Source organism: Amphiura filiformis, chromosome 3 (genome assembly GCF_039555335.1).
Source record: "Amphiura filiformis chromosome 3, Afil_fr2py, whole genome shotgun sequence".
Lineage (NCBI taxonomy): Eukaryota > Metazoa > Echinodermata > Ophiuroidea > Amphilepidida > Amphiuridae > Amphiura > Amphiura filiformis.
In genome coordinates this window covers 53015049-53037644 of record NC_092630.1, presented here as the reverse complement: position 1 = coordinate 53037644, position 22596 = coordinate 53015049, and the positions used below count along the sequence as shown (strand labels likewise).

Genomic DNA, 22596 nt, shown 5'->3' with positions numbered 1-22596 from the left:
GCGAGAAGAAGAAAAAAAAATGAAGACACAAAATGGTAATGCTGGATGTGTGGCATCACAACTATTCATGTTCAGAGGAACAGTTAGAAAGAGGTGTAGTTATGACTTCTTGCCACCGCCTTCCCCAATCACGCCATGCTAGATGCGATAGTGATGGGAATCTACCACCGCGACCAGTGATAGTGCGCTTTGGATTTGATTCCGATAGAGCATTCTTTGGTAACCTGAACAATATGAAACGGGTTGCAAACTTCGTGTACTTGACGATTTGCCACCAGAAATGAAAAGAGAACGTGGCAGACTTGCTTCCATTGCTTATAACATAAGGAAGGAGCAGCATCAATCTACAAAGATTGTTGTGGTTGGAACAAAGGTGTCATTGCAGTACAAACCTCGAAATAGACCAGATTTGGACTGGAAAACTTACAAGGATTCAAATTAACTGAACTGAACTCATATTATGTACAAGGGACTACCCCGAGAACTACAACAGACTAGTGTCAGAAAAAGTTTATGCATCAAAGAAATTACCTTATAAATAAATACCTTGTAAAAATGTGTTCAAAAACTATTTATTTTTAGACAGATATAGCAAAAAAAAAAAAAACACCAAAAAACAAAATATATTACAAAAATACAAGTGAGGCGCCTATAATTATGCAATATGGAGATGTTCTTATTTTGGCAATAATCATGAAATAACCATGTCAAATAAATTTAAAAAAAAAAAAAAAAAACCAACCAGGTAAAGTAAATGAAGGAAATACTGTATATAAGTCAAAAGTCTTAAAAAGCTCTTTGAAAATTTGAAAATGATACTTATAAAGTATACAACAAATTTATTTATGTTCGATTTCAATATTTTGCTGTTTTATTTTCTGTTTGTTTTTTCGGGGACCCAGATGGTTTCTACCTTATTTGATTTGTTTGAATTAACAAAGAACTTTAATTGCAATTATTTTTTATCTTTTTAACATTTTTGTATTAGAAATTGGTAAGAGTTATATATTGTTGGTGTTTTCTTTCTGTTATGTCTGTTAATATTAAGGATGTATGTGTTAAGTGCTCAAAAATTGTAAAACAATGTCACAAGGATATATCATGTAAAATTTGTAACGGTTACGTTCTCATAAAAATGTACCTTATTAAAGCCTAAACAATTAAAATGTCTAAATCCAAAGGATTGGATCTGCTCGAAATGCATTGAACCTATTGATAATAGCGATAATTCTGATATCGAAGCAGAAGCTGACAACTTAAACCAAGCATACCACGTTAATTTAACAGATACAGACCTAGAAAAATATAATGACATGGTATTTAATCCATTAACATTTGATTGTAATTCGAGCAAGATCTATAGTGATGTAGTAAATACTGTAAACGACGATATACACGATTGTTCATATCTTACCCCTACACAGTTCTGTTCAGATCCGAAAGCAAGTAGTGGAAACTTTAACATGTTAAATGTTAATATTCAAGCTTATCCAAAAATTTCGCTAAATTTAAACAATGTATTAATACGCTAGATCAAGATTTCGATGTTATTGGTATTTCCGAAACACATTTGAAAGACACACCTCCGCATATGTATAATCTTCCTGGCTACAATTTAGAATATATGAACAGGATTGAACGAGGTAAAGGAGGCGTGTGCCTTTATATCTCTGATAAAGTTAAGTATAAACTTAGGCCAGACCTTTGTCATGCCCACTCTAATTATGAGTCGTGTTTTATAGAAATTGAATGTAATTCTTCTAAAAATGCTGTAGTCGGTGTGTTATACAGGGCTCACAATTCAATAAATGACTTTATGACGGATTTTGACCCTTTTAAAAAAATTAACATCAGACAGAAAACAGATTTATATAATGGGTGATTTCAACATTGATTTACTAAAGGTAGATAGTCACAGACCCACTCATGATTATCTTGAACTTCTTTACTCATGTTCATTGACGCCTACAATTTATAAACCAACTAGAATTACGCCAACATCAGCTACAATTATTGACAATATTCTAACAACCAATGAAAATATAATCAAATCGACAATTTTGATTACAGACATAAGTGACCATTTTCCAACTACTTTGTCAACCAATCTTGAAATACATAAACGAAATGAAAAAACGAATAAGGCAACTTACAAAAGAATTCATAGTGATGTTAATGTATCTAAGTTTAAAAACGACTGTCAGAGGTTAAATGGGACTAAACTCTTGACAATAATAATGCAAATGATGATTATAATACATTTATTGATACTTTTAATACTTTATATGATGATTGTATCCCATTAAAAAATGTACGGGTAATAGAAGAAAAGAACCAATAGCACCATGGATCACCAAAGGTTTACTTAAGAGTATTAATAAAAAGAATTTATTGTATAAACAATATATTAAATCACCTAATGCTAGAAATTGTCAATTATTTAAGACATATAAAAATAAGTTACAAATGCTTCTTCGAAAATCGAAACGAAAATATTTTTTCTCTAAGTTTGAGCATGCTAAATGCAATATGAAACAAACATGGAAAACAATCAATGATGATATTGGACGAAGCAAAAAACAATCGACTCAAAGTAAATTTAAAGATGAAGGTGGCAATACTATCAACAATCCTCAAGATATCTCAAATAAATTGAATGATTTTTTTGTAAATATAGGTCCTAATCTTGCCTCAACCATTCAACACAAAGGGAAACATTATTTTGATTATCTAAATGATACCATATCTGGGAGTATGTACCTGAAACCAATTGTTGAACTTGATATAATCAAAATTATAGATAAGTTAAAGTTAAATAAGAGTGGTGGTCACGACAATATTAGCAATCTAATCATAAAAAAAGTTAGTCGAGAAATTGCCAAACCTCTTAATATGATATTTAATTTATCTATTTCTACCGAATTGTTCCAGATAAAATGAAAGTAGCTAAGGTCATACCACTTTTCAAAAAACAAGATGTTGAAGTTTTCTCAAATTATCGTCCCGCTTTCTCCTACCATGTTTTTCCAAAATTCTTGAAAGATTAGTTTTTAACAGATGTATGGATTATATTGATACTCAAGGAATCCTTAACACTAAACAATTTGGTTTTAGACCAAAGCACTCAACCTCTATGGCTATTGAACAAATGGTAGATAAAATAAATTTCAAGGGTTGAGAGAAACGAGACGACTGTTGGAATATTTTTGGACTTGTCTAAAGCATTTGATACAATTGATCACAATATTCTCCTTCACAAACTAGAACACTATGGCCTTCGTGGCATTGTCTTAGACTGGTTCAGAAGTTATTTAAGTAACAGGAAACAATATGTATCTTATAATTGCCATTCATCAGAATTGAAACATGTAATTTGCGAGTTCCGCAAGGATCTATTCTCGGCCCTCTTTTATTTATACTATATATAAATGATATAACTAATACATCTAATATACTTGATTTCATCCTCTTTGCAGATGATACAACAATTTTATATTCACATGAAAACATAGAAAAGCAAGTCAATCTTATAAACAAAGAACTACAGGAAGTGAGCAATTGGTTCAGAGCAAATAAATTGTCTGTTAATGCCAGTAAAACAAACTACATGATACTAGGAACGCCAAATATGACACAAATTAATGATCTGAGAATCATACTTAACTACACTACCTTAGAAAGAGTACAACAAACCAAGTTTCTTGGTGTGTTAATAGATGAATGTCTCACTTGGAAAAGCCACATAGATTGTATTTCAAAAACAGTGTCAAGAAATGTTGGTGTTATGACCAAACTAAAACATTATGTACCAGAACGTATTTTACATACCCTTTATTGTACTTTGATAATGCCCTATCTTAATTATGGAATACTTGTATGGGGGATACCTGTAAAACTTACTTAAGTAAATTAATGAAACTTCAAAAGTGGGCTATAAGAACGATAGCAAACAGTCACTACAGAGAACATACAGGACCGTTGTTTGCAAACTATAACATCTTAACTATCAAAGATGTGTACTCACTGTATTGTGGTATATACATGTACAAGTATTCTATTAATGAACTTCCTCTTATATTTAATAATTATTTTTCCAAACGCTCTGATGTACATAACTACAAGACAAGACATGTAAACGACTTAAATTTGACTAAAAACAAAAAAGTTTTTTCTGATCACGCAATCCGTACTAAAGGCCCCATCCTTTGGAATTCACTAGGTATTTTTGTGAAAAACTCCAGATCTATTAAACATTTCCGTATCAATTAAAAGAAATGTTAATCTCAAAATATACTTAATATATTATCTTTGAGCACCGTCCTTGTCTTGTCTTTTGGTTAGTGATTCCTTTTTTATGTGATGTTTGATTGATTTTTTTTTGTATAAATGTTATTTGTAACTTTATAATTTCTAGGGGGAGGCGATATATCTGGCCTTATTGGCCTTCTAGCCTCTTCCTCCATAATGTGTTGTTTTCTGTAAATTTTTAATTTGATTGTTTTTGTGAATGTCAGTTTTTTATGGAAATAAATGAATATGAATGAATATGAATATGAATAGCTATGTTATAGCCATGCATAGTTATGTATAGCCATGCATAGCTATGTATAGCCATACATAGCTATGTATAGCCATGGATAGCTATGTATGGCCATGTATAATAGCTTTCATGGTAAATGCCATGCATAGCTATGTTATAGCCATGCATAGTTATGTATAGCCATGCATAGCTATGTATAGCCATACATAGCTATGTATAGCCATGGATAGCTATGTATGGCCATGTATAGCCATGTATAGCCATATGTAACCATGTCATAGCCATGTATAGCCATGTATAGCTATGTATAGCCATGTATACAGGCTGCCAACTTTGAAAAACACATTTCAGTATTCTCAAACCTCAAAATCACCATAGTGCTGTGATCAAGCACAAATCGGCATTTTGAAAATATACTTACGGTTCTCAAGATATTTATTTAGGCCTATTCAAGGCATTTATTTATTTGTACCTTTTGCTTGTCGAGTATCCTTTGATTTGATTTTGTTTAATCATATGTTAATACGGTTTTGTTTGTATATATTTAATGTCTTGGATGCACCATCGGATAGATGAGTGCCACTGATGTAAAAGCAATTTCCAAATAAAAACTTGAAACTTAAAAAGTACAACACTTTCATGGTAAATGAAATTATTTAAAACAAATAAAATAAAATTTTGCACACACATCTAATTTTCCTGACTTCATATTTCGAGTGCTCCCTTCAATCTTCAGAACAGGGAAAGGCCACTAGCCTAGTGTTACCCCCAGCACTTCCCTGTTCAGACTTTTTTTTTGTCTGTTTTGTAATGTCAGAGAGGGGTTGTAATGGTCCCATATACTGATATACTAGGCACTGAACAAGTGCTAGTCAAAAGGACATTTCACCTCGAGTAAATGTTTACATAACTGATTGGGTTTGGTGACTCTTCAGGATGTGTGATAATTATGTGTAAATGAGTGAGATGTTTGTTCATAGTCAGGGTTGCCAACCAACAATTTGGTAGCCCAATTAGTTCTGAATATGCACTAATTGGGATAATTTGAGACACTACTTGCTCATGGCTCGTGCACAGAAGTAAGGGCCTATAGACAGCACAAGCCCAATTGGTGCTTTATCTATTGACTTGCCGAATGTAAGGCAAAGCACCACTGAAAAGCAAACATTGAAGCCGCACTGAAGCAATAAAATTCAACATCTCTTTTACTAAATGAAACAGCATCGCCAGATCAAGGAGTTTCTACAGTGTTTGTAATATGATCAGCACCACAAACAGCCTGCAAAGGAGACTATTCTATGAAATTTGGTAAAAATTTTCGTCACAAAATGCTCCAAATATCACACTTTCCGTCCGAATTTTCCTAGCTAAATAAGTAACAAGTGTGAACGATCATGCAAAGATCGCTCCCTCAAATTACCAGATCCATTGCTCAAACGATGTAGCAAGAGAAAGTAAAAAACATACAGAAATCTGGATCATGCCTATAGTTCATTGCTTGCGCAATGAGCTAAAAATAACTAACTTACTTGTAGAAGTTGACCCTGTTCTTTACTCGGTTTCCCTGTCTTGGGCATCAACAAAGCTCTCTGCATAAAGAACAGTGCTTTAGATAGGAGATTCTTTCCACAGCTACTTCCCAGCTCCTCTACTGTGTCAACATAGAAGAGCTTCTCACCAACAGCATGAGCCTACAAATGAAAACAAGTCAATAAATACATGACACAAGACTAATCTAGAAGACTGATCTAGTAAATAGTGAACCAGCCTATTTTGTCAACAAAAAAACCTTTCTATATAGACTGAAATTGTAAATATTTCAAACTGTGCATTGTCGATGGGATTTAGTCTAATTGGTCTAAAAAACCTAAAATCACTGTCAAAAATCTTGAACAATTGGTGTTGTGTGTACCATTACTTTCACAATATGCAAATGAAAAGTTAGTATAAATAACGCTATTACACTTTATCTGCCGATGAGAAGCCAATATTTCAATAAAGTCAGTTGAGATTGGATTAAGGATTTCGTCTTTTAACCCAAAGGCTGACAGTAAAAGTGTACACATGATTATAATATTTACAGTAATTTCTTGGCCAAACTGGAACACTATAAACGCTAGTGGCTCCGCGATAAACACACGCGAATATAGCGTGGTACAGAAGAAAGCATACACGCTTACTTACATTGCATATGCATAATGCTTAGTACGCTACAAGGACGCAACGCGCATGTTCCAGTTTGGCCAAGAAATTACTGTAAATATTATAGTTAGGAGTGACCTTCTTTTCCTTGTTTTTTATCTTCAATTATGCTTTTCCCTTTTATTTCCATAAAGGCCAGCATGCTTATAATTATAGACTTTCTAGCCTGGCTTAAGTTGTACATTTTGCTTGAGTCTGGTCACATCAGGACCCAAGTGTGTCTCTGCACAGAATAACCATTTAAACAAACAAACCTCACCTTTTGCTAATTGCTACTCACCGATTTTAACCCTGATGCAGCAGTAGCAGCTTTCTTCTTTTGTCCTTTCCCTGATCCATCCCTCACACGACCTCCAGACCCTGCTACCAGGTTAGCCAACTTCAAGCAGACTCTATGATACATGAAAATCAACTCCAGATGGAGATCCATGATGGTATTATGCACAGCTTCAGGGGCCTCATGTTCCTCAGGACTCTTCTCTGTTCCAAAGTCTTTGTCTGCAGCATCTATCAATGGGGTAGGAGAGCTGGCTGGTGGCTTGGAAATGGAGCTTGGTTTATCTGGCTGTGCAGCAACTTTGTTATCCTTTTTAGAGAAAGAAACATGTCAAGGAATACAATTATAGATGTGTACACATTTCAGGAATAAAGAAAGAGGAGATCAGCTAAAAAGGGAAAAGTTTCAGGTCTGCAGTTCAAAGTAAAATGCCAAATAAGAAGTAGCAGGCTAGTTTTTATTTAAGTTCTAAAAAATGGAGGTGTTAACAAAAGGAATAATAAAATCCTCTTTAGTTATACATTTATATTCAGTGTTAATCTTGGGAAATCTTTTCAAAATGGAGCTTTCAAGGATTAAGAGAACATATCCATAATATATCAGAAAACTTGTTTCATTTTTTATTTTTATTTCAATCAATATTTGCTTCTGAAAGTGCACAAACTCTGACCATGACTAAATTTTGTTCAGCTGATATAAGGCAGAAATTATCCAGCTTTTGTTACTGCGCGCATCAATAAAGTCCCAACTCACGCTTGCGTAAATTCACATAAGCGTACGCCAGTCACGTATTATGCAACACACAACTAGCGTAAGCACTGCTCCCAACTGTGTGTACGCCATTCGATATCAACACACAGTGTTATGAGTCTTATATTTTCTGCCTTATATAAGCCAAACAAACTTTAATACAAGTGTTCACCAAATTGTGTTTGAAATTGTAACTTACCCTGACCCATGACACATCAGCAATAGAGGTGCCATCAGTCTCTGCTACCGCCTCTCTAGAGGAAGACATTCCCTGTAGCGCCCTCTCAAGTATCTCCCTGGCTGTTAGCAGTTGGTCTTTAGGTCCTTGCTGCAGTATGGCTGTACTGTACAGAGTAGTGCTTGCTCGCCCAGTAACATCTCCACCAGGTCCTTCATGACCACTCTTGGTGGTACGTGCCTTGAGCATAGGAGACTCTGAGATGTAAAGGAAAATGAACACCAATGGTATTGTATGTTAATATGCTCAGTGCTTGATTCACTGATTTTGTTGGTTTGTATTTCATTAGATGCAGTATAATGGTTTATCTTCCAACTTGCCATAATTGCCTACACACTTTAATTATAAGCTCTGCAGCTGATATTACCCTGATAATACAATACAATTGAATACCTGAATGGAAGAAGGGCCCAACTCCAATTTTTTACAAAAATGAGTCAGACCCAGCATTTTATTGCCAGCAGACTGTACTGATAATACAATACAATTGAATACCTGAGTGGAAGAAGGGCCCAACTCCAATTTTATACAAAAATGATTTAGACCCAGCATTTTATTGCCAGCAGACTGTTCTTCCTTGTGTGTGATAGATGAGCCAAAATCCACTTTCAAAATAGTCTTCCACGTACAATACACTTAATCCTGGTTTTCATGGAAGAAAGGCCCAACTCCACGGAGTTGGGCCCTTCTTCCACAAATATTGGGTTAAAGAGTTCATGCATGAAATCTGCTTTTCACTACAATAAACTTTCTTGCTAACATATTACATGCTTCTACTTGTGCAATTCATGGATAATTTCCAAATTTCTGTAGCTATTTATAAGACATCTGCTTACGGAACTGGCACTTGCAACATATTAGTGGAAGAAGGGCCCAACTCCAGCTTGTATTAAGACCTGTACCGTTACCATGGAAACATCATATATAATTTCAAATGTATGTAATATCGTATGTTCATGTATTAAAGGTCCCCTGAAGATAAAAACATTCTGTCTATAAAACTTTTCCAAATATTAAGTTTTTTCTCAATATCTCCGAGCAAAAACAGTTTTGATGGAGTTGGGCTCTTGTTCCACTCAGGTATTCAATTACCCTCTACATTCCGTATGAGACTCTCCTTACCCTTTGTAGTTGATACAGATTGTTCATCATCAGCTGCATGTTTACCTCCTGTGGTGCCAACTGCACTTCCTGGAACTTTATCGGCTACATTAGCTTTATGGGGAAAAAATAAAGAAAACATAACCAAATGATAGAAAAACTGATGCAGTCAATTGACAAGTATGCATACACCAATGCACGAAAAGCAAATTAGTCACATTACAGGAATGGGTACTTTTCTTGTCATTATCAACCTTCTGTTCATTGCTTTCATCTGAGACTAATATATCTGGTATTGGTATAGGTATAATATTAGTCTCAGCTTTCAAACTCTTGAGCATGCTCATCCATTTAAGTTCATAACAAGATTTACCAATACAAGCCTGACCATTATGCAACTCACAGCAACCATAATTTGCACCAGTGGATGAAATGATAGTCTTGTTACTTACTTGTGCCTTTTTCTATGTCATTTGTCGCATTGTTTTCCAGTACTAGAGCCAACCTGATGGCTACTTCTGCTGTTACTCCAGGATCAACTTCACTAATGCCACAGAAATACATCACTTCATGGATGATAGTAAGTATATACACCCACTGAAAGAGAAGGAAAAATATACTCAAAATATCCACTTTATATATGAAATACACAATTTGAGATATCATTATAATATAAAGAGTTTATGCTTTACAAAAAAAAATCCACTTTCCTTCTCTAGGAAAATGTAAAAAATCATACTGTTTTGAAGATTTCCTGCATTTTCCCGTTCTTATTTTTTTTAAAGAAAACACAGCCTGGTCTTTCATATGCTGAATAAATGCTAGGTGTGCTGATTTCTCTCTTTTATGTCCATGTTTCTTGTTTGAAATCATCTTGGTCCATCATAATGTTTGGAAATTTGTCAAGTTTGAAGAGGTCATGTGTGTTTGGCAAAAGTGTAATAAACATCATAAACACTTCAGTATCTTGTAATTATAAGATAACCATTTCAAGCTCCAATACCATAAGCTTCCTTAATAGTGTGTAAGAGGGCTCATACATAGATTTATGGGGTCCCAGATTCAGGTCCTGGTCAAGGATGATGAGGTTTCTTTCCCTGGCAAAATTCGGTAAAGAATACTCTGCAATCTTATTCCATACCTTATTTGGATGCTCCATCTTCTGCAGATATTTGCCGCTATCAGTTGCTCCAGTCTGGACTTTCTGGAAGGCCGCTTTACATTTGGACCACAAGAACAAGGTTGCATCAACAACCATGTCTCTGTCAACTGCTTCCTGATTAGTACAATGGAGAGAAAAACATTATTAAAGGTGTGACCTATGTCTACTGTCATAGTTACAATCACAATTAAACAGTGCTAATTATCACAATTTCATGGAGATAAAGTACTTTAAAAAAAAACCTTAAAAGATTGTTTTAGCCCATGAAAACTTACCGCTTCAGGGTCTTTGGCACAGGAGTGCAGCACTTCTGCTAGGTCAACCATTTCATCATGAAGAACTTGTCTGTGACCACCTTGGCCTGAAAACAAAGTAAAGCATAGTAATTAAAGTTTAAACAGTCATTCAACACTTCATCAGGAGAACTCCAGAGTTGTTTCAAAAGAGTTGACTTCATGATAAGTAAAGTAAAACATAGTTACACCCTGAACTGTTAATATGGTATGATCATATGATCAAAATCAGTCAATTTTCATTTTTCTACTTGATGTATAAAGCATTTGCAAAGCTAAATTTTGCAAAAAAACCATTAAATTTGAACAATTTGTTCCAACGATATGAGGATACAAATGGGCATAGTAGAAGCCGTATTATTTGTGAGTGAAATAAAAAGCACAATAGAAAATTGTTTATATCCTATTGATCTTGTGAATTAGGAAAATTATTTACAGTTGCTGCCACAAAAAGAACAACAATCTCCTTATTTTTTTGGTTCATCAATGTATTAACCTACCATGTGTTGGAGGTTGAGGCAAGGAAGGTCCGTCACTATCATCCACATTGGGCAGCTTCTTGGATTTCCTGCTGGGATTCAGATGTTCCATGGCTTGAAGGATTTCCAACGCTTTCAGATCAGCTGTATATTGTGCATCATCTACCGCCTGTGTGGAAGGTATGCAATTGTGTTTAGTTGTTGAACATGTTATGAATCCTCCATACACACATAAACACTGCACATGCATACAAATGTCACACAAGCTTAATAATAATACAGCCTACCAGGAAATCAGAACCCCACTTTAGTGTTTACACAGCGTACATACAGCAGAGTCAAACCAGAGTAAACATTCATGCACTAAAAAGACCCCACACACTCACCCCCACACCCTTGCAGGTATTTGCCGGCAAACAGGGACCCTGTACTTAACTATCCAAACATGGACATGTTTTTTTTCTGATTTTCTGCGCCTAACCTGGGGCGTTGTCCTGTTTTACACAAATTATGCAATGTTTTTTGATTTAACATATCATCTGGAGACCGATTTTTATATCACCTATAGGGGACACACTCTCATATACATTTGGTGGTTTTCAGTCAATTGCTCATCTTAGCTAAACAGGATGGTCCACAGTTGCAGTGATGTCCACGATTGGAAAGTCAAGTTTCATAAAAATGTCCATGTTAGCCAGCAAACACGCAAGCATGCCCCTAAAACGCACAAAGGAGTTAAATCTACTCTGTTTAACTCTCGAAGATATTACCGACAACGAAATATTTAATTTTACCTTGATATGAGATATCAATAATACAGCAAGCTGCTCATATATCTCCCATTGCTCATAATTGTATGCCCACTTGATGAACTTCACCACAGCACTAATAGGAATGCCATCTGATGAACAAGCAGCCAATTCAATCAATGATTTGCCCAATACTACCCCATCAAGGGTCACTTCACTTGTTGCATGGGAAGTCCGAGGACTGTTTCCACCTCCACCTGCAAAGAGTCATACATTGGTCAATAAATCATTCAAAATTGAAGGGTCACTAAATGAAAACTAGTCCTCCCTTATCTGGGGCTCTGTTATACAGATCTCTCCGTTATACAGATCTCTCTGTTATCCGTCTGTGGTAATTGCAGAGGAAAGCGTGTTTTTAATGCTTTGACACCTTGATTTGATCCTCTGAAGCATAAATAGAAAGCCATGCAGCACTCAAATACCACCTTTCAGTGTTACTAGTTTGTACCCCCCATTGAATACCTTTTGTTGCCCCAATCTAAGTTCTTTGGCCATTAAATGCACAATTACACAAAACTTCCTTTTGAGATTTTTTACATATCTGGACAATCTTTAGTCCCATCATGGCCGAATAAAAGAGGTTGGGACTGTATGTACATGGTTGAAGAAAAAATTGGAGCAGCTCCAAGCAGTATTATCAGGAGCAACTTATTATTTTCAATTACAAAGTCTAGGTCCTCCTGCATTTCTTATGCAGGACCAAGACTTTGTAATTGAAAATAATAACTGGCTGGTGGTCAAAACAGTAAGAATACACCCCTGTGTAAGGCTATAAAGTATTGAATGGGTAGTTGACTTTGTGAGAATAGGGGTGATATATACTTGATAGCCTTACACAGGGGTGTACTCTTACTTTTTTGACCACCAGCCAGTTGGGCATGTAACTTATAAAAGTTACCAGCCCGACAGAAATATTGCCTGCCCGACATTTGCTCGAGTTAGATTACTATTAAAAATAGCATAATTTACACGAAAAATATTATTCTGACCGTGTTGCGACCGTTTTAGTTATTGATGCATGGGAAAAGGAAGTTATTGTTTCACCTTCACATTTCTTTCCCTCATCCTGGAACTCATTAGGCAGAGGCATCATATTTAGCATTAGCTTTGGATATATAATTATTTAGCATTAGCTTTGGATAAATTTTATTTTCACGAGGAAAGTTGGTGGAAAATAATTAAATGCCCAAAGGCCAAAGCTAATGTTAAATACGGGGCCTCCACCTAACTCGAGCGGCTCAGCTCAGGGTTGCAATATAACCAGTTTATCATCTTCAAATTCTTACCCGCCAGGCGGACTGATACTTTTGAAAATTTACCTGCCTGACAGCAAGTAGTCACCAAGTACATCCCTGGCCTTATACCATTATTTACCTGATATGATCTCAATACCAGCAAAGAACAGTTCTGAGAATGTGTCCAAAATGTAATCTTCTGTATCCGGTGCAGCAGGACTGGACAACAATGTCCTCCTAGTGGTGTCAGCTAAGGTCTCAAGGATGGCCATAAATTGAGCAGCACTACCTTCAAACATATCTGACAGTAATTTCTCTACAGGTGTACGAGGCCAGGGTAACTGATGAGGAATAAAAACACATATCTTTTATTGGACTCCTGACAAAAGCTAAGTCATCTAATATACTTTCTTTTTAGTTCAACCATTTTAGTGATGTTTCAGTTAACATTTTCCTACTATGGGGAAATAAATTGCAAAAGTAAAATCTTGGTAATATCCTGCACAAGTAATGATTCTAACTTTAACAGTTGTTGCTTGCTTGCTTATCTTTCTTTTTGAAGAGCTTTTATAACATAGAGATATTGAAATAAATTATTAAAATTAATTTCCCTTTCATTTCTAATTTCCCACACAATGAAATAGCAACAATCATGTACATAACTTCAATCCAAATTTTGGATTTGTTTACAAGAATCTCTACATTATATGTAAAATAACAGTTCAAATATGCAACTTGTGAAGCTGATACAAATCATTACTATGAAAGTCAGAAACATATGTATTATTCAGAAGCATAAATATTAAATTTACCAATACAGTTATTCAATACTCTCAGTAAAAATCACTTAAAACACTACTTTGTATATAATTTATGTCGCCATACACTTTACATGCATCACTGAATTACTTTCTATGTTCTCTATAACCACAGCATTAGTACTACAAATGTAACATTAAACATAGCATGAACAATTGCATACCATTGCTTTGCACATAAATTTAGCTACACAAGCATTGCAGCAAACACATATCTACTATATTGCATTCATTTCAATTTCATCTTTGGAAATACCAATATAGGTCACACTTCCCAAATGCTCCACTAGTGTCAAACAAAATGTCAAAACACTCCACCTCAAAATATCAACATAGGCCTAAAACAACGGATGCTGACTTTGCATTACATTGCATCAAATGTATCAAAAGATGAACCACAGCATTGAATATTTTATTATTCTTATTTACCTGAATAAGTATCTATACTCACATGGCCTTGTTTTTTAAAGAGATCATCAAGTCTTTGTTTAGAAGTTTTATGCCATATCAAACGTCCATCACTAGCGAGGAGGGTCACCGACTTGGCTTCAGTGGGCTATGCAGACAAGTTATAGTAACAATAACATGGTCCACAAGGACACATTGAAGGAAAATAAAATCATAGATAACTTAAAAAATTGGGGTTGGGTTTAGTTTTGGAGTGAATTCCAAACAGCATGACACATCACACACACAATGAGTGGTGTTATGGATGAGAATGTTATCAACAACAAGTCATATGAATGACTATGATGCACAGCAAACAACAACAAACCATGATAAGACGAAGATGTATTAACCAGATGGCAAGTGACTCCTTAAACCTCTGATTTGCGGTTCCCACGAGGTATGAAAGTTGAATCCAATACGGTTGCAGGTTATTCCTCTTACCTTATATGGTATGCTATAATGGTGATTCCAACATGTATACCTACTTGATTTATCTTGAAGTGGTACCATTTTTTTCCTTCCAACATATCAATTCATTAAAATGTTGCAAAGATGTGTCTCAAACTTTAATATTATGATGCCTAGCACACAACATAAGACCCTACACTTTTTTAACCAACAAGAGTTAGATCAAGAAACGAACAACCGATACTACACCCTAATTGAATGACTATGTTTAGAAAGAATGCATTATGTGCAAGGAATGTAAAACCATTCACAAAATTCATACCAGTTCCCAAGTAAAGATGGTGCGCTGAAAATGTCTACCTAAACCAGTCACAAAATAAAATGCTTCTTGGGATGAAAGGACAAATGACTTGTGCATGTGATTGTGGTACATCAACATAGGTAAAATGTTTTGCAAAATCCTTTTTACAAATTAAGTGAACTACTAACCGTCCAGTGTGTACTGTTTTGCACAAGGTCCTATGCACACGCTTGCTGTCGCGCACATACTGCTCACAGACTACACTTTAAAAAGATTTAGCAAAACATTTCAGTAAGGAATGGCTTCCAATCCCATCCGTCTGTCAAGTGCCATGGCCTGAAGTGCCATGGCCTGGCCTGGAACAAGAGAACACAGTGTTCTGCTAGGGTGCCAGCAGTCGACCAGTGGTTGAGTTATGAAGCCATCCCTAAGTTAACTCAAATCTGTTGACAAAATATTACAGTGGGTCACCTTTGCAAGGGCACCTTAGTTGTGTACATGTATGATCAGCACAGACAAATACAGAAAGAGATGGCAAGCACATTTTCAAAGTCATACCTATATTGATAATGAGAACAAATTAAAAAAACACAAGACAAATCCCTCTGCATCTGACACAGCAAATTTTCAAACATAGTATATTTTGCTAAAACAATGGAAGCATATGACATAGTGCCTAATTTGTCATGAGGAATTTGTCATGAGGAATATGTGAGAAATATAGCTCCATAGAAACCCTAGGGACTTTGCATATTTGCCACTGCTCTGTGTTGTCTGTGATAATCAGGTGCTATACAAATGTACACAAAATATGGTATCTATACCAATACTCAGTGTACAGAAAATATGGTGTCTATGCCAATACTCAGTGTACAAAAAATATAGTGTCTACAAGTGCGTACATCAACACAAACACAAGCAAAAAACCACAAATCATTATTCACCGTCACACATATAGTGTATGATTGTATGATGCAATACGCGGATTTAGGGTTTCTCTAACGGAAGTCAATTTGTGCCGAAATTCCTTCCCACAATACAATAAGCGTTTTGCATAACAATAGATACAGTTCGGAGGTTAATTAATATTCTTTGTTATGCAATACGCATATTGCATTGTGGGAAGGAATTTCGGCACAAATTGACTTAATTGACTCAATCCGTGTATTGTGACATGGATGTACAGTGTTGAACTGGTTATTAATATAATATTGTGTATACAGGTACCATACCATCTACAATCACATCTACTTTAACAAACAGCAATTGCTCTTCTACTTTAACTAATTGACTAATTGATTATGCAAGGTGCATGTAAGAAACACATAAACAAACAAGAAACAATGAATATGCTGAACACCTCCACACACATTAACATCCAACTATACTATTTTTCCCATTGGAGAGTCAGTGACATCAGTGTGTATTTCACTGGGCGCAGCTATCAATCGCAAGGCATTTGTTCAAATCGCTGGCGTATGCACATGTTTAATAGATGCAAGCACCAAACTGCTGTCTTAATGCATTGATGTCACTGACTTGCCATGACAAAAAGTAGTATAAATGATCCAACAATTCAAAATTATTTATAATTCATATTACAAATTTTGTTGGTTGGCTTAAATTCAATAGTCTGTGAACACTTCAGATTACACATAAATACAGCAACACAATCATCTAGCAAGCACAGCAAACAGACAGCACATTACTGTGATATTTTATATTTCTCCTATCGGTGACATATATGTGCAATTTCCATTGATGGAGTTATTAAATGTTGACTATTACACAAATGTCCACAAAGATGCAGCAGTATGTGCATTTGAGAGTACATCAATGTATTTAGGTCACTGCCTAAAGAAGCGCATAACACTATACTTCATTTCACCTTATGTTTGGTAGCCAGTGCTTTTATGTGGTTATGCCGCAAGCATAAATCATCATTGTATGTGCGTATATACCTTTATATAATTAGACTAGCATGCAAGATTCAATGCTGCAACCAGCAAAATATGCACCCATCTCACAACCAAACCAGGTGAAACAAAGTATATGTGACGTGTCATGTCAAAAGGAGACACTTTTGGGCAGGTTATCAATTTTGAGGTTTTTACATATCTTAAATAAAGAGATATTTTGCTCCACAATGCCGTTTTCCCCGATGAAATCGGACATTCCTAAGTGAAGATATTGAGTTTGTAAGTTATGGTATCATAAAATTCGAAATTGAGATATTGGCCTTTAAAAATATCATTGACAATGTTGAGAGTAGGAATTGCCTTGAATAAATGTCTCAAAAAATACAAGATGCCCGTTATATTCCGGTCTGAAACTATCAGACAATATTTTAAACGTTAAGAACATTACAAATTAAGAACAAACCCAAATTGTGAAAAAATCACCCGGGCAGATATTTGGCTATTTCTCCATTTACGATCCTGCCCAAAAGTGTCTCCTTTTGACATGACACGTCACATATACCATGTCACTTTAGGGATTGATAAGAATACATGCACTGATTTAAATGTAGCAAATGGATTTATATGGCAAAATATCTCCAACAACAAATCGCAGATACAGTGCCTGAGTTAGTATTTGCAAATATCACTTACTTAAATTCTACTACTTAGAACGCCAGATTGTTAATTCCTAATGTTAATTTCACAGGCAAATTTCTATTCCATGCTTCACTACAATCATGCAAACTGTCAACTTAATAATTGCACAAGCACTTAATATTCCAGTAACATTTATTTTGATAATTCAACTACACTGCACTAAGCATTTCCATTGGTAGCATCTCGTGAATCGCTACTTTCAAATTCCAATTTTCCTCTACACATCAAACAGGAGTAAGAATGTGATAATCTATGCCATACTTCAAAACCCATTTCTGAAACACTACCCAAAGATTCAATTAAATGCACATTTCACCTTCACTCTAGTTGCTTCTTTATAGCAACCCCTGTATCACTCAGAACTTGTAGTTGACAGTGAGTAACATGTTGTTTACAACTTGAATTTCCATCAACTTCTGATCACACAACATAATTAAGCAAAATGTACTTCAAACTGGGGTAAATATGCTTTGATCAAAATATTGATAAATACTTTTTTTTTGGTCAACATTGCTACCAGTATACTACACCATCATCACTGACTGTCAACTTCAAGGTTTGGACGATGTAGTGGCACTTACTGACTGGGCATCTTTGAGATTACTCCTGGTTTTGGGACGTAGAAGGCCTTTGGGTCTTTTTCTTGTATCAAACACAGTACGTCTGTATACCATGATGCCAAGCTGACGGTGTAAAATACAAACAATTATTATGTTTTTTCATTTGACAGACTTCTCAAATAAGCAAGTTTGATCATTCAGAACAGAGTGCATTGTGGGTATAAATATTTGATGTGAGTGACATGGAATACAATAACACAATCAATCCACCCATAGGCAGCTTCATTTAGGATTCAATCATGTTTCAGCGTTGTTCATCACAAATTAACAACGAAGTAAACCATGCAGACGCGCCGGACGCGAGTTGTTAATCGGTGATGAGCAAAGATGAAACATGATTTGAATCCCTTTCAACAACAAAACAAGCTAAAGATGTCTAATTCACAATGATTCTTTCATTCAGAATGTCCATTTGTCATTGCCACTCAACCTTAGAAGAAGATCGTGGTATTTTTCTGTTGATATCGGCAATAAAACTAAAGAATAAAGCGGTAATATTTAGCTGCTACCGTCAACATAAGAGAGTTCATGTTTACGCATCGTTCCAGGCATGACAAATTTTACGGCGCTCATGCGTCACGTAACGTGCGTTCACGTATCGCTACTGGACTGTGGATTCATCACGGATTAACAACGGTTGGCTCCTGTACAAAGGTATAGGAAGAGTTGTTGAATTGAATTTCATACACCCTCTGAGAAAGATTCAACTTAAATCTTCCACAGAGGGAACATGAGTTTCAAATGGAGCAGCCTAATGTGCTAATTCTATTTGAAATTCATACTCCCCCTGTGGAACATATTTCCAAAATCTTCCACAGGGGTAGTGTGGATTTCAACTGGAATAGCCAAATGTTCTGGAAGTTCATGCTGAAAGCAATATGAAAGACAAAACTGTGCTACATGCTGAAAAACTTTTATCTGCATAGTTAATTAATGTTTTAAACCAATGTTTTTTTGAACCAGAAACTTATTTTATTTTATTTCAGGAAGTGGTGACCTTGAATATAGAGTAACTATGGCATGCGCATATTTTTTTTTTTGGGGGGCTTTGGGGCACCAGCCCCCCGTGGTCAAAGCAGGGGGCGGCAAAATCGAAGGGGCAGCGGGAAGAAGAAGGGGCGGCAAAAAGTGGGGCGGCGGAAGAAGAAGTGGCGGCAAAAGAATTAGTAAAGAAAAAAGGGCGGAAAATGTGAAATAATTGTACTATACATCAAAATGTGTTGCTTTTGAGGGGTAGCGCCAATAAATCATTTTTTTTTTTTTTTTGCTCTTCACTTTTTCAAACAACTGTAATTGGGGCAACCTTTTCGGGCTGTTGAGGAAGGGGCGGCAAAATTGGCTTTTCTTCAGCCCCCCGGGGAAGGGGCGACCACGGTACGCCACTGTATGGTGCCAACTTTGGTTAAACTTCCTAGCCTCTTACCTTGACAGTAGCTTGTCTGAAGACTGCTTCTATATCTGGACTAGGAGGTGAGGCACTGATCTTCTCAAGCTGACTCAATTCATTCACCTTTCCTAATGCTCTTCTCGCAAAACTCTGAAAAATATATAGACAAAATAAATTTAACTTAATGGCAGTGTACGAAATAAGGCAGAAAATTGAGGTTGTCCTGAGAACAACATAAACATAGATATTTCAGTTGTCCCAAAAATGTGTGACTTTATTTTGTGGAAAATATTAAATTTGCTTTGTGTTTTTTGCTCCAGAAAACCTGTACTTTTAGCTTCAAAATTTGCCATTCTGATCATTTGGATTTTGATGACTGGCTCAGTAAAATAGTTAATTAAAAATTCAGAACTAAACATGTTGAATAAGTGGACATCACAGCATACAGTGTGCTAGAGGTGTTATTGACACATGATTTCTAATTTCACACTTCGTCGGGAAAATAATACCACAATCAACACTCGTAATGAGATCTAGAAAATGCTGAAAGAATTCAACAGATAAGCTTAAATTCATGCCAATATGAGTTACGATTGCCGACTTTCGGTGTAAACATACTTCCTGGTTCGTTCTACTTCGGGAGGTAATTTTTGACTTTCCAATGCAAACATGATCGTAGGTAAGCTTATTTGGACAAAACAGCATGGAAATTTCTTCTTTTTTTTCTTTGTGATATGTGTCGTAACTCGGGACAGTTTATTTTGACATGTCGGATTTAGGGTCATTTCGACAAACAAAACTACAACACATACAACAATCGATAACACTTTTACTTGTGTGCTAGTGGTGATTTGTAGATTCATTCTAATTACCTCTCCATGTTGGGGTGCTTTGCAATCATAATAGCAATAGCAAACAGCCGTATACAGTGTTGTCCTCCAAGGTAGATAGCGAATAGACAATAATGGCACTGAATGCTCCATACACATACAAGCCCACAGCAGAAATTCTAGAACCTGTCATAAAAGTGCAATTAAAACATTACAGTTAAGAATGAACAAACAAACATCTTCAACTATAAAATTTATGTGCAACCTTTTATACTTTGCTACGCAACAGTTGGTAAATTATGCACACTGATGTAGTTGGTATTTATTTATTTATTTATTCTTTCTTTAACCAGGGTAGCCCCTTCAGTAACTGGTACTGATCTCCAAGGGGCCCTGAATTGGGTGACCATATTCTACAACATATACATTGCATTGTCCAAAACAATGGTTGTCAATTTTGGTTTATCTCATTACACACAGAGAAAAGGAATCACACAGTAAGACAATTTTCAATTTACACTATACCCCTAATTCAGTTTGCAAGATGCTCCTTGGGTACACAGTTGCTACACCTGCCAGATGCATTTGTGAAAATGTGCACTAATTACCATTCCATGGGAAGAGGAGAAAAGAATGTAAGCACCCTACATGATTATAGTACAAGCACTAATTTCAAATGTTTACCTGGATCCCACTAGATGGAGAAAACTTGTATAAAACACACCACTGTATGTCGCTGAGATTGATTATTTACATCGGATATGAATGATGCTGATCTATCTATACCTATAACTTTAATCTTACCTTTGCTGAATGTCCTAATGTCATTAAATGCCTAGAAACACTGTAAATGTGTATAGTACCTGAAAATGAACAATACAAAAAGAACTTACACAGAATATTCATAGCTGTATGCAGTGCTCTACGTTCAACTTAAGATATAATAAAAGCAAAAAGTGATGGCTCATTGCTTATTAACAATAATAGTTTCTTTAACATATCTTAGAATATTTCAAAGCATATAAACCGCCACCCAAGTATAAGGGCGGTGGCATCATTGCATATGTGCCAGCCATCAAGGTGTAACATTCCAACCAAATTTTCTGAAGAACAGTCAGTGCTGTCCCAACATGCTACATAAAGATCAAAATAAATTTGTTTGTGAGCCAAACAATCAAGCATGACCAACATGTATCTAGTGAAAAAAAAAATACATAAGGCCAAAAAAAAAAAAAGTTTTTTCCAGTAGCATGCACATTTTGTTTTTGAAAACTAGAATTCTTCTGCATTCAACTTGTAGCAGCACACTATTAACTTTTCTTACCATTATACACCAGCCAACAGAGTGGTTCCCTTGGAAGAACAATCTGTGTGATGAGCCTGAGAAATGCTAGGATCTTGAGACACTGAGTAACAGACTGAGTGTTTTGTAGCTTAGGATCTTCTTCAAGTACCAGCTGGTAGTTGCAGATACTCTTGCCATATAGGGCTCGGAACTGTTGCAGGGAGAATTTAAGATGATTATTTCACTGGTAGTATTCATGTTGAATACTCCACTACATTAACAGGTACTTTCAATACGATCTTATTCATTTTATTCTACTCCTAAATCCAACATTGATCCTAATCTAATTGCAGGTGGTACTGTTTATTTGGCACTGACATAAGCAATAAGTCTGCTTCATAATCAATTGGTAAAACCCCTTCAATGAACAACTATCAAATATTAGTATTCCTGTATACGCTTTGTTCTGTATACGCTCTGTTCTGTATACGCTCTGTTACTTCACAGGCCTAGATATTGGTGAGAATCACAGAATCCATTTTTGCAGAGATTCTCCTATCATTTGTTTGGCTTATAATGGGCAAAAAATGAGACTAATAATATTGTGTACTGGTATGGAATAGCGTCAGGGTCAGAATTTTGTTTTGCAGTGCGAGAATCAATCTTGATTCTTGCAGAATAAATTTGTGTGAATCATTTGATTCTTGCAAATCAGTGTTAACTACAAAAGTTTGCGAGAACTAAGATTCACACAAATCTGTTTACGAGAATCTTTGGGAGAATCTATTCTAGG

General features: G+C 35.7%; 1 protein-coding gene across 1 annotated transcript in view; it reads right to left on the bottom strand.

The window, feature by feature from the left end:
* The window catches only part of LOC140148714 (cilia- and flagella-associated protein 54-like), a 75469-nt gene that overhangs the window by 48064 nt on the left and 4809 nt on the right, over positions 1-22596 (bottom strand). The window contains exons 4-19 of the mRNA XM_072170756.1: positions 21843-22014; positions 21323-21381; positions 20561-20704; positions 19725-19838; positions 18263-18364; positions 14356-14460; positions 13226-13427; positions 11837-12048; positions 11064-11211; positions 10546-10631; positions 10250-10384; positions 9561-9705; positions 9130-9222; positions 7969-8204; positions 7023-7328; positions 6070-6231 (exon numbers count right to left, since the gene is read on the bottom strand). Of these exons, the coding sequence (XP_072026857.1) occupies positions 6070-6231; positions 7023-7328; positions 7969-8204; positions 9130-9222; positions 9561-9705; positions 10250-10384; positions 10546-10631; positions 11064-11211; positions 11837-12048; positions 13226-13427; positions 14356-14460; positions 18263-18364; positions 19725-19838; positions 20561-20704; positions 21323-21381; positions 21843-22014 (2421 nt within the window). The remainder of the gene's footprint in view (positions 1-6069; positions 6232-7022; positions 7329-7968; positions 8205-9129; positions 9223-9560; positions 9706-10249; positions 10385-10545; positions 10632-11063; positions 11212-11836; positions 12049-13225; positions 13428-14355; positions 14461-18262; positions 18365-19724; positions 19839-20560; positions 20705-21322; positions 21382-21842; positions 22015-22596) is intronic.